The 12,576-nt window shown below is 43.0% G+C and overlaps 1 protein-coding gene across 2 annotated transcripts; it reads right to left on the bottom strand.

Annotated features, from left to right (window-relative positions):
- Positions 1 to 539: 539 nt before the first annotated feature.
- LOC135487170 (uncharacterized) lies at positions 540 to 9,981 on the bottom strand. Of its 2 annotated transcripts, XR_010446787.1 has the most exons (10): positions 9,521 to 9,981; positions 8,558 to 8,725; positions 6,997 to 7,158; positions 6,532 to 6,656; positions 5,853 to 6,034; positions 5,365 to 5,584; positions 3,548 to 5,111; positions 3,091 to 3,182; positions 1,181 to 2,687; positions 540 to 882 (listed from the first exon to the last, which is right to left on the bottom strand). XR_010446787.1 is itself a non-coding variant. In XM_064770638.1 (9 exons), exons 1-9 carry the CDS (start codon positions 9,772 to 9,774, stop codon positions 2,536 to 2,538), a joined length of 2,919 nt encoding a protein of 972 aa, XP_064626708.1. In that variant the 5' UTR covers positions 9,775 to 9,981; the 3' UTR covers positions 540 to 2,535. The 2 variants fall into 2 exon arrangements, 1 of the variants encoding a protein (XP_064626708.1); XM_064770638.1 differs by having other exon boundaries at positions 540 to 2,687.
- Positions 9,982 to 12,576: the final 2,595 nt, after the last annotated feature.

Here is a 12,576-nt window from a genome sequence, read left to right as displayed (position 1 = left end):
TGTACAAGTTTCCGGTTTTACGAATAAACAAACCATCTCTACTTCAGAGGTTACGTTTTTACTTCTGTACTTATCAAATTTTAAAGTTGGTTGCCGTTTAGGTTTTTGGGGTAGATTGCCGACTGTTATATTTGAGCTTGCCACATCGTGATACACCATAACCCGTCTTCCTGTATGCAGGACGCTAAGTCAGAGATGGAGCCAAAACCATCGAATTGTTGAGTTTGCCAATGAAAATGCACATCAGTGATCTCGCATACTATGAACTCGGTCAGGAAACAATACGGTAGGACCAACTGGCTCGGTCTGTAGCAATCGCACATTTCTAAACAGAAGACGGTACTTATTCTGTAATGAAATACAATGTACTCCATCTCAATTTCCTCGTGGCACGGCCCTCCATCGTCAAACCAAACAGCTCTCAACTCCTCTTATCCACTTGCTCTCCACTGAAGTTTCACTGAATCTATAAGGCTTGGTTTGTATGATAGCCACCGTACACTTGCCATTTGTCACTCGTCACGAGCATGTTCGTTCATTTCTGAGATGATTTCGTTATTTTATTCCGACATCAACAACAGAGTGATATAATGTGACAAAGACCAAATTCACATGTACATGTAACGATGAAATTATAGGAGTGTTCTGTATCATTGTTTGAAACAGGGCTGAACATTTGAAGAATTTTAGTGCAAGAATACATGTCTTGTTAATGTCTCATGCAAGGTGTTACCCTTGATGATTATATTTGTTTCTGGCACAACACTTTTGAATAATATCGGGTGGACAATAAACATTCCAAAGTCCAAGTCGGGTTCACCCTACAAGCGCTCATCAGAATTCTTTGAATATGATACAAGTTTTTTGTCTGGTTCTGAACTGCTGAAAAATAAGTCAGAATATCATGACATCAACGACACCAGGAACTCCAAGAAAAAAACGTGCACTAATAATGAAGACAACTCAATTCGCTACCACATGTGTCTTAAGAACAAGACTGAGAAATTTGCTTACCAGCAAATTTGATTAGCCCCAGGATTGTGGAGGAAGCAGTGGTGCCTGATGATGGTATCCATATGCGTAGAGGGGGAAGGGGTTATGACGAGAGCGGAGAAATTACTATGTCCGGAAGTAGATCATCCGACAATCGAAAGTGTAACTTTTTACGAAGGTTTCTCACCCAGGCAAAAAAAGATTCCTTCCTTTTTTTCATTTTTATAGTTTCTTCGCCGGATGGTCGGTGTTCTTGCCAACATCTTCCAGTATTTGCCTACGGCTGGCAGACAGCATGATTGATCAAAACTCACCCCGTAGGCCTACCCAATGGCAAATGCAGCCAGCGGCCAGAGCCTAGAGGTCCGACGTCAGTGGGCATGTACTAGGCTAATATAGAAATGCAATAACGTTAGAAACACAAAAACACTACTCCTTACAAGCGTCAGGCGACCAAACGCATTGATATAAGGACTACTAGAACTACAGGGAGTCTCATACGCCCTAGTGAGTCGATCGGGAACCAATCTATCAAGTCTGGTGATCACTAAATCCTAAATGCTAGAGGGAGGTTTTTCAAAATGACGTCATGTACTACCCCACCCACAGGGCCATATTCTGATTGTCGTAGTTGCAACTTCTAGCTCATCGATTACTTCCAGGGCTCTCTTGCCTGACTTCACAATGCCGAAATTGCTTGTTATGAAATGGTCAAACAGAACTTAAGTTGCCGCCATTGTGATGTAAATACTTGGGGTATTTCCCACCCGAAATTCTGGTAATGACGTCATCGGGTCGGGCGGTGGAGATTATTATAATTACCTCCCTCTAGCCTTTAGGATTTAGTGATCACCCAATGGTCTGCCCGTGGCTTCAAATGCGCATGCGTGAACCGAGTAAGCCGAGTTATAAGCCGAGTTAACTGTTTTATATGAGAATGCCAACACTCGGATTGAACTCGGGTTTAAGTGATGTCATCGAATCGAACTCGTGTTACGTGACGTCACCAAAACGGGCGTGGCCTAGTAGTTGTGATTGACTGAATCGCTTAGGAGATTTTCAAACAAATCAGAAAATAGGAGCATAAAAACGCTTCAAAGCATCGAAATGATCCGAATTTTGAAAAGTCTTTTGCGACGCACACTAGATGGGATTATGTTTGGTGGTATAGGGCTGATAGGTTTTTGGTTTATTTAGTTTGTTTTGGAGAACACTCGCAATAATGTTTGTAAAATGTGAACAAAAAGAAAAAAACCAGAACATGAGTGATCTCAATATGGTCAGTCTAGTGCCCATAGTTACAGCCGAGTAAAACTTTTCTCTTAAGATCACCCTTGGGACTGACAACTGCTCTCCTAAATGGAGCGGGGACCTAATTACAGAGGTCAAATTCTATAGAATTTCTAGAAGGACCCATTTGGGACCAACATCACTACACTAATAAAGAAGGTGCCCTGCTACAGAGGTGTTCGCTGAGAGAGATTCCGCTTTACAATTAGGTTTTAACTGTTAGTGTATGGTCGAATTAAAATAGCCTTCAGCTCAGGCTTTCGTTGCTTCGGGTTCCACAGCCTTCTTCTTCGTGCAAGATCCAATACAAGCAGAGACACCCTTGGAAGTGACGAAATAGAGCAGCTCGATGATCGACAGGAGCGAAGCCCCGATAAACAATCCAGCAGTTCCACCAACATCACCTGCAATGGAAGTCAAGACAGTTACTGCAAACCCAGGTTGACGATCGAAATAAACGAGCTTGCAATGAATAAACCAGCATTTTCTCAAACACCACATGCAATGTACATCGAGACCGTTGCAGACTGCTAACCAAAGCCTGCAGGCCCAGTTCAATAATCAAGATCAAAAAGCTAGCAAGTCCATCAACATCACCTTCAATTAAGGTAAAGGCCGTTAAATGCAACACCCGAGAGGAACTTGCACTTCGAGAGCAGGGTAGGCGTCCAAACGCTACTGCGCAACCCCCCCCCCCCCCACCCCCCCCCCCCCCCGTGGGCAAGATTATGAGGCATGCAACGAGACTCTGGCGATAATGATCTACGGCTAGACCTTACACCAACATCAGTCATGACAGCTACTTACAAAGAAGGCCAAACCAGGTATACCCCACTTGCTGGGTCACCCCTTGGCGCTGCAGGACTTGAAAGTAGATTGAGACGGTCAGGAAGTTTTCCCTAAACATAGAAAACATTCAAACCTAAAGTCTCAACGTCATGGGTCATCATTATAGTACATTGTTTATAGACAGTTGTTGGTCAAGTGTGTCCAATCCACTTATACAATGTACATATAAGCTGATATGCTTCTGTTGTGCATCAACTAGTGTACATTTGATGATCGACCAGTACTTTACCGTGCAACTTTCAATCAAAATGTCTGATAATATTAATTTCCGCTTAAATCCAAATACGAACATAAAAAAGGACTTAAGGTATGCCATCCTAAACTTCGTTGTCTTTTACTTCCTTCAAGTTTGGGGAATATCTTGATCAGATGCAAACAAAATAGGTGGTCAAGGATAAGGTTCATGTATACGTACTTGTAAAACTCTTTATTCACTTGCAACGACTTCCTAAAGGCTTCCAAATTCTCGATAAACCGTCTATACTCTAGGGTGAAGACGATGACATCCACCTTTTGCTTGAGATCCTTTACCTCCTGGATGTAGGAGGGCATCTTGCCGATAAAATCCCTCAAAGGCGTAGTACTGTTGTCGTTGTCTTTCCGTGACTTCTGTGAGGCGATGAGTGCATTCAGAACGTCATTAGCCTTAGACTTGACATCACGCATGTAGTTCATCGTCAGTTCGAAATTTCCCATAAAGTCCTTCTTCTCCAGCACTGCTTTCTCAAGAGCTAGATAGGCGGCATTCCCGGCGTAGTCAATGGCAAGCTGCTTCTTGGACAGCTCGCGCCATTTTGGTATCAGGTCGTTGAGATCAGACGCGTTCCGAATAAGTTTTGCCATGTTGGGTAACTCTTGATCCGGCTTATTGTTTATTTCGCGGAGCTTGTTTATACTTGAGTTCATGATGCGTGAAGCTGTTTCAAGGTCACTGAAGAGGCGGTCCAATTTGGCGGACTCCTTTTCAAGGCGGTTGTGTGGTTCTTCGAGAATATTCAAAAACGTTTTAGATTCCTGTGATGTGTTCTTCATGATGTATGTTGACACGATGTTTGCTTGATCCTTACAACGCGTTGTCTCGTGTTTTATACTGTCGGCATTTAAGACACCCTGATCAGGGATAGGGATCCCTGGAAGGCAAGTTTCCAGAGATTTTAACTTCTCACGTAAACCTGTCACAGAATCTTGGAAATCAGTCATTAAGTTCAACGTTTTATTTCCATACTGCAGCATTATAGCTTCTGGTAGCTCCATCTTTTGACCATTCCATGTCCCATTCCATTTTTCATTGACCACAGCTGTATACAGAGCAGAAACTGTCTTCAGAATGTCAACTAAAACGTCAATTTTGCCCATGTAACTCGTTTTTATTGTGCTCATACGCTCATTGTAAGCTGGTTTGGATGTAGTTCGAGTATTTTGAAGCGAGGGGGAGGAGGAGGCAAAATTGAAACACTCTTCCAGAATCGTGTACAACATCTTGACCTCACGCCTGAGAAGGTTCTGAACGTCGAACATGATATTTCTAGTGGCAACATAGTCTATGGTGTTCTTGAACGTGTTCACCTCAACTTCGACCTGACCTTTGACCTTGTCGACCTCGGCTTTGGTGGATGAGATCAAGTCGTTGACCTTTTTCTCAACATTGTCCAATACCCTCATGGAGCTTGTCGAATTTGCTGTCGAGTTGGCCGGTTTCGTCCTATTCCCAATCGAATCTCCTAAAGCCGCGTTCATCTTCAGAGCCTCCGCGTACAACTCCTTGATCTGCTGTTTGTCCTCTGCAACACTCTCGTCATCTAGACGCACCCGGATCACCCTTCCCGCGCGAAACTTTTTGACGATACCCCGCTGGTAGGTATTGATGTATACGGCTTGCTTTCTCGCCTCGAAGTCCGAGATGGCCGAGTAAGAGACTGTACTTACGAAGGTGGCTTCATGGCATGGAATTGGACAGTGACAGTCCGGCTGTTTGCCGTCTGAAAATGTAAAAGGGAGTTTTGTACTCGCGTGCATTTGCATATCAGTTGTACATGCTTTTCAAAACCGGTGATGACCGCGATGTCAAGTGAATGCGGACAGTCAATTGTTCAGTCATAGCTGTGTCAGTTTGGTGGTAGAGATGGAACAAATGTACGTTACGTTCACCTAAATAGTAAATATATTTGAGTGCTTTCGTTGAGAGTGAGAATAGAAAAGAAGATTTTATTAAGTATAATGATGAACAGTTACGTGTAAGATTGCTGAGACATCCTTCTGTCTGTGCCAGGGTACAGTAGGCTGGCGGGTTCGGGTCGGTTGCATTCCAAGACATGTAGATGCCACGACATCCACACTTGTCAACGGCCAGTTTGGTCAGGCATTCAACCTCGCAGGATGATTCCGCGTATTTCTGGTAGTTTTTCAATTGGACTTCTCCGCATTTTCCGTAAGGGGGTTTGACGTTGGTCACCTTCAAATGAGATAATGGCGACATATGGTAATTGGAATATGAAAAATATGTAGGGAACTTGGCATCCGTAAATAGGATCAACCGGTTTTCCCAGTCTGATCGTCTAGCTGTGAAACTAACAGTAACCACAGCTCAGATGTGAACAGTATCATATACTGACAAGTCCACTCAGTTGAGTATAAAAAGATTAATTTCCTTCCTGTATATTCAACCTGTTGAACGTATTCGAGAATCAAGCAAACAAATTTGTAAATTTCAATGCACTCACCGTATTGACTTTAAAGCCAATGAGTGTGTTACTAGCGGGTGGGATCACCAAGCCGAGATCTCTTACGCGAGGGAAGTCGCTCTGATTGTACAGCAACAACTTGATGCCGGCTGCCGCATTAGGTCCTGCCATGTATTCATACTGCTCTAGGTTCAGGATAACTTTAAGGCCGAAGGTCTCACCTGAAGAATTAGGCACACACAAATGATGTTCGTAACTTCGGACAAGGGCGCTTCAATAGTTTCTGTAAAATCTTAGAGTATACGTTATCAGCGTTGGCCCCTCCTCCCGGCCGGCTGATCAATTGCAAAAAATGATAATTACCCATTTTTCCGGTCGCCGATCCTACTTTCAACACTCCAACAGCTACTTTAGGCAACGCTGATTACGCAAAAGGCGGAAAAAAATTACCTCAATCCTGAAATTCCCAAATCAATCACTAAAACCATTTCCTTCACCAAAAACGTTAGTCTCCAAATCCTACACATCCATCAAATCTCAAACATTCCTGACTTTCCCACGTTAAAAACAACAAAAACCGAATATATATTTTCTATACTACACTGTGATCAATTTTGAATAATCTTCATTGGAATATGCTTGAGCAATTACTGTACTACAGTCTCCGCATGCTCATTTTTGAAGATGGGAATCTCAACTCGGCTTAGTCATGATTCACCTTTAGTATGGACGTCCAGTTGCCTTGAGGATGACTTCCCATCGTTGAAGGTAAAACAGACGCCAAAATCAGTGATTTCGCGAGTGAAGTTCTCCCGGCCACATTTCTCTGGGCCCCATACGCAGCTAGTAATTAAGAGAGAAAACATATTTTAATGCGATAGTGATACAATGTAATTACTATCGGCTGACTCTATAAGGTATATTGACTACGTCACGTATATTTGGAGATTTCGATATTCGATGGATTTTGTATTTAGCAGAATTTTTTTGTCCAGCAATACAAATATTGAAAATATGGACCGAATATCACAGGCATGCACTGCAACTCACAAGACATGCCGCGAGATAATTTAGAACATTGGAATTTTTAATTCACAGCCACTACTTCTGCAAATATAAAGGTGGCCGTCAGTCAGCCATGTTAACATTGAATTCGTACACACGCATACGTACGCATACGTACTCGTATATGAAGTCATCCTTCTGGTGGCCTAGTTCCATTGTCAGATTCCTGAAGTCCATACTGGCGACCTTGTATCTGTCCTTGTTGTTCGTCCCATTCTTCAGGGAGCTGTAATAATCTTTAATGCCGTTGTATACACCCATCTTCTCAGCTTCAGTCATTCTTGTGAAAATAGGCAAAGATTGTCAAAGATATTTATTTTGGTATCTTATTTGTTCATTTTGATTGACATGACATGCTTAGAAGAATAGGGTCTGTTGATGCTGGGAGTTTTTTTCATTCGAATAATGGTGCCTTAGCGTAGGGTGCCATAGAAAAGGGGTGCTAAGGATTAGGGTGCAATAGCAAGCGGTGCAGCCACCGTACGTTTTAGATGTATAACCTCTCGTTCAATCATATTAGCCTAAACATCTTTTTTTAGCTGCGATTACTTACGATCAAAAACTCATTTGTACAATACACATTATAAATCAACATATATTATTCAAGGAGTTAGGTTTACACACAAAGAGAATGAACCTGCAGAAAAAAACGTTAGAATGATGAATCATTGTGAGGCCCGCAAAATCAATCAAGATGCATGCCACTCTCGTAATCCAATTACGTAAATTGAAGCACAAAGTTAGTTTAAAACAATTACTAATATGTTAATATGTCAATCAGAAAAATTTCTAATTTCAAATTCATTTATCAGAGAGGATTAGAGATGTTTTCCGCTTAAGCTGACGCAGAAACGTAAATGCTATCTTGTGGCTGATAGCGTATGATAGCATTGAGCCAAGACCGAAAATTTTGGTCTCAAATCATACTTATTTACGATAGATGACAACTGTAACATCTGTGGTTGTTTCCCATATTTCAGTGTTCCCCTCACAGCTTGGGAGACCATGATGTTTCAGTATATATAGATGACCACTGTAACATCTGTGGTTGTTTCCCATATTTCAGTGTTTCCCCTCACAGCTTGGGAGACCATGATGTTTCAGTATATAAAGGGGGAAACAGGGAAAAAACAGGTCAATTTGTCTTTGAGCGATCCCAGACAAAGAGAGGAAGCACTCAGAAGCGGAAACATAGAGATCCGGCAATCCCGGCGTAGTCAATGGCAAGCTGCTCCTTCGACAGCAGAGTAACCTCGTAAACGCTGTTTTCGGAAATTTCGGCATTATAAAGTTACGACCCGTGCTCCAGTCCTACCTGTTTGCCGGACAACCATTTTAGGGCAAAAACATTGTCCAGAATCGATACTCTGTTAATAGGGAGTTTTCGCAAAGCCCCCGAAACGCCAACGCGAACGTTTATCCCATTGTTCGCGCTGCTGATAACGATGTCGAATAATGGGACAGGCGTTCGCCCAGGTGTTTCGGGGGATTTGCGAAAACTCCCTATTATTACTTTACTCGAATCTTATCAGGAGGATGGCATCACATTTGGCTTCCTCAGTTCATAGCATTCTTCAAGGACGGCGCCGGAAGATAGATGGACGGTTCTGATTAATCAAAACGACAGAAATACTACATGTATATCATAAACTTGAGAAAAGTGGTTGAAGCGAAGTTACCTATATTGGTTGGTGTTGCACATTACAACAGCCGGGAAAGGAAGCGACGGAGCCCGCTTCACATCAATGTTCACATTAACTGGACGGCTACTGTAGAGGTTGACCCGGTCCAGGGTTTGGTAGATTAGTCCTCCGACGGCGGTCAGAAAGAGCAGCAGCCAACATACTCTGTAAAATATTTGAAACGAAAATGCAGGGAGGCGGTTTCATATGATTTTTCGCACTCCCGCTGTAGAACCCTCAATATTCATTACGTATATCTTCGTTCCTTTAATAATAGGCCAGAGTCATGAACTCCAGTGCGACGAAAACAGACTGGTCTCATGAGGACAAAACCACAACCGGAGATTAAGGCCCGGATAAGATCGCTTCTGAAGCCCGCAGCACACTAGCCGCCAACTTCGGCGTTCACTGGCGTTTTTTGCCGCAAGAGTCCTGAACGCCTGAAAAATCCCTAGTCTGCTACGAACGGCGTCGGCGCCGCCACTCGCCGCAACTAAACGCCAAATATCTAACATGTTTGATTTTTGACGCGTGTCGCCGCGTTTGAACGCGAGAGGAAGCCAGGTGTGCTACGGATTGCCGCCTGAATTGGCGTCGGCGGCGAGGCTATGGCCAATCAGTATGCGTCTTGATGTCACATGATTTGAGAATGGCAGCCTCAAGTTGCGGAAAAGACGCTACTGGACGCCGATTCTGGGCAGGTGTGCTCTGACCGAGATCCACTGGCCGCCAACTTCGGCGTCGAGAGGTTCTTGTTGCCAAAGTTGGTGGCTAGTGTGCTGCGGGCTTAACCGCGCAGCTGTTGTAACACTCCAATTGATGTAATTTGGCATATCGCCAGTCCACTGCTGGCCGGTGGTCAAGAATAATGATTATGACCCATTGCAATGTCGCAATCAACCGCAGTCTTTTTCTGTAGATTCAAAGATGTAAAGTAATGAGGATATCAAAGAAAGTTACCTTCCGAAAATTGTAGGGGCAGCAAATATGTAGCGGAATCCGTGAAAGTTAGTACTCTCCGAATACTCCACTAGCACTCCGAGGGTTCCTCCCCCTTCCTCTGCTTCGATCGCGGGCTTTTCACTATTCACCAAATCAGCCGTCGATTTCATATCAAAAGCTTCGTTTTCATAAGAAAAGAGGTCTCCCGCCTTTTCTCCTTTTGAGAAGTCCGAATTGAAGACAACTGCGTCACTCATTTTCGAACGTTTCATCCTTGTTTGATTTTTGTAAATCGAACATTATTGATTCTTTAGTGATACAAGTAAATCGAACAGTAATGATGATACTATACTGTAGTCTTTAGTGATACATGTGAATCGAACAATATTGATGATATATACTGTATAGTGATAAGTGTTACATGCTAGAAGCGTCGTTAAAACACAACTGTGATATCATCAAAATGTCAGAATGTTGAAACCTTGAGAATTATTCATTTTAAATTTCTTCACCTAAGACCTATATTGATGTACATGTATACACGATATAAAGCAATCCGAAGATGACTGGCAAGTCCCCGCAGGTGAATATTGAAATCAGTGCAGGAGAAAAGAACAAACTTCAAGCTATGGACAAAGAAATAGTAGAGTTTATGAACTGACAGCACTGCACTTATGACTCCTTGAGAGATCCCAAAACAAATCTGCATTCAGAGCGCGCTTCTCGGAGATGGTGATGACATTGACGACATAAACCTGTTTGGCCACATCCCGTGTTTTCAACCAGTTGTATAATCGCCCCCACTCCGCCCACAGTTGCCCGGCATGATCACAACTTCACAACCACTCCCAGCATGAATCAGGACACGCGAATGTTTCCGAATGAACAAGAGGGACGTGTGGTCCACGTTCTGGTACTGCTCATTCCATCTCCGGACATAAAAATGAGGACACACGACGGTTGCCGAATGGCATTGGATAGTGTTCTCACCTGCCGAATTTGTTTTTACCAAAATAATAAATTCACCAACCGACCGATGTTTTTTTTCTATTTAAAATAAGTTGGACCACCACACAAAAAGTTTCCTAACACCAGACCATCAATTGAGAAAAACTTCAACATCACAAAATTGTAAACTTACGACTTGACCAAAAGAAAATTGAGTGGAGAACACTGTGGAACAGTGACGGATCCTTCACGCGCGTTCCTCACCTGTTGTCACAAAGTCACAACCAGACTCACAAAGTTACAACCAGAATGGAAGGATCTCTTAAAATCGGGACTAACAATATCCGGTGATATCAAATTAACAAACTACCCAGAGGTCTGTTGATGGACTTAATGAGTTTATAACCCCATTATTGGTCGATTAAAAATCTTAACACAATAATGATAATATTGGCATCTATAGTCCCTTGTTGTACGCACCATTGAACATCGATGCATTATGGATGCGACATCTAGAATTACGGCGCATCTCAATGGACTTTGGACAATGGACGAAGTACACAGTGGACACAAATATCAACCAAGTGGAATGAGCTAATGTTTGCGGGATAATTGGCGGCAAAGGCAATTCATTACCATGATGTTCTCTTTGGATCATTCACCCCAAGACAATGTTTGGTGAGTGCAACATAATCAAATGATCAGTCAATCGATCAGTCATCTCGGCAGTGTCCTCAGGTGGTAGACGAATATGAAATTATTTTTTTTGGGGGGGAGGGCGATCAATCAGTGAGCCCTGGGCTAGGTGTCTAGGCGGAGTCGCGGATGGGGTCTATTGGGTTTCCATTTCAAGAAGGACAAAGGATATCACATCTATCCTTTTCAGGGAATCGCATCTAAGACTGACATGGGACATCACATTCTCTTTTGGGAGTAACACTCAAAGTTGGACACGGGGCAGCATATATGATCATCAAATACTTATGGAATCGTGTCAAGGACGGACGTAGAACATCCCATCTGACAGATTTTCATGGAATCACATCGAAGACGGACACAAGACATCACATCAATCATATCTTTCGGGGATCACATCCAAGACGGACACAGCTCATCACATCAATCATATCTTTCAGGGATCACATCCAAGACGGACACAGATCATCACATCAATCATATCTTTCGGGGATCACATCCAAGACGGACACAGATCATCACATCAATCATATCATTCGGGGATCACATCCAAGACGGACACAGATCATCACATCAATCATATCTTTCGGGGATCACATCCAAGACGGACACAGATCATCACATCAATCATATCTTTCGGGGATCACATCCAAGACGGACACAAATTATCACATCAATCATATCTTTCGGGGATCACATCCAAGACGGACACAGATCATCACATCAATCATATCTTTCGGGGATCACATCCAAGACGGACACAAATTATCACATCAATCATATCTTTCAGGGATCACATCCAAGACGGACACAGCTCATCACATCAATCATATCTTTCGGGGATCACATCCAAGACGGACACAGCTCATCACATCAATCATATCTTTCAGGGATCACATCCAAGACGGACACAGATCATCACATCAATCATATCTTTCGGGGATCACATCCAAGACGGACACAGCTCATCACATCAATCATATCTTTCGGGAATCACATCCAAGACGGACCCAGCTCATCACATCAATCATATCTTTCGGGGATCACATCCAAGACGGGACACAGATCATCACATCAATCATATCTTTCGGGGATCACATCCAAGACGGACACCGATCATCACATCAATCATATCTTTCAGGGATCACATCCAAGACGGACACAGCTCATCACATCAATCATATCATTCGGGGATCACATCCAAGACGGACACAGCTCATCACATCAATCATATCTTTCGGGGATCACATCCAAGACGGACACAGCTCATCACATCAATCATATCTTTCCGGGATCACATCCAAGACGGACACAGATCATCACATCAATCATATCTTTCCGGGATCACATCCAAGACGGACACAGATCATCACATCAATCATATCATTCGGAGATCACATCCAAGACGCTCACAGATCATCACCTCTATC

This window comes from Lineus longissimus, chromosome 4 (genome assembly GCF_910592395.1).
Source record: "Lineus longissimus chromosome 4, tnLinLong1.2, whole genome shotgun sequence".
NCBI lineage: Eukaryota > Metazoa > Nemertea > Pilidiophora > Heteronemertea > Lineidae > Lineus > Lineus longissimus.
This window is presented reverse-complemented; position numbering and strand designations above follow the sequence as displayed.

Excerpts from the sequence above, each read along its gene's own strand:
- LOC135487170 (XM_064770638.1), bottom strand. The coding sequence starts at position 9,774 with ATGAAACGTTCGAAAATGAGTGACGCAGTTGTCTTCAATTCGGACTTC. Across the intron at positions 6,657-6,996 it reads AAGGATGACTTCATATACGA|CTGCGTATGGGGCCCAGAGA; the intron begins GTACGTATGCGT and ends CTTAATTACTAG. Across the intron at positions 5,585-5,852 it reads TTGGCTTTAAAGTCAATACG|GTGACCAACGTCAAACCCCC; the intron begins GTGAGTGCATTG and ends TCTCATTTGAAG.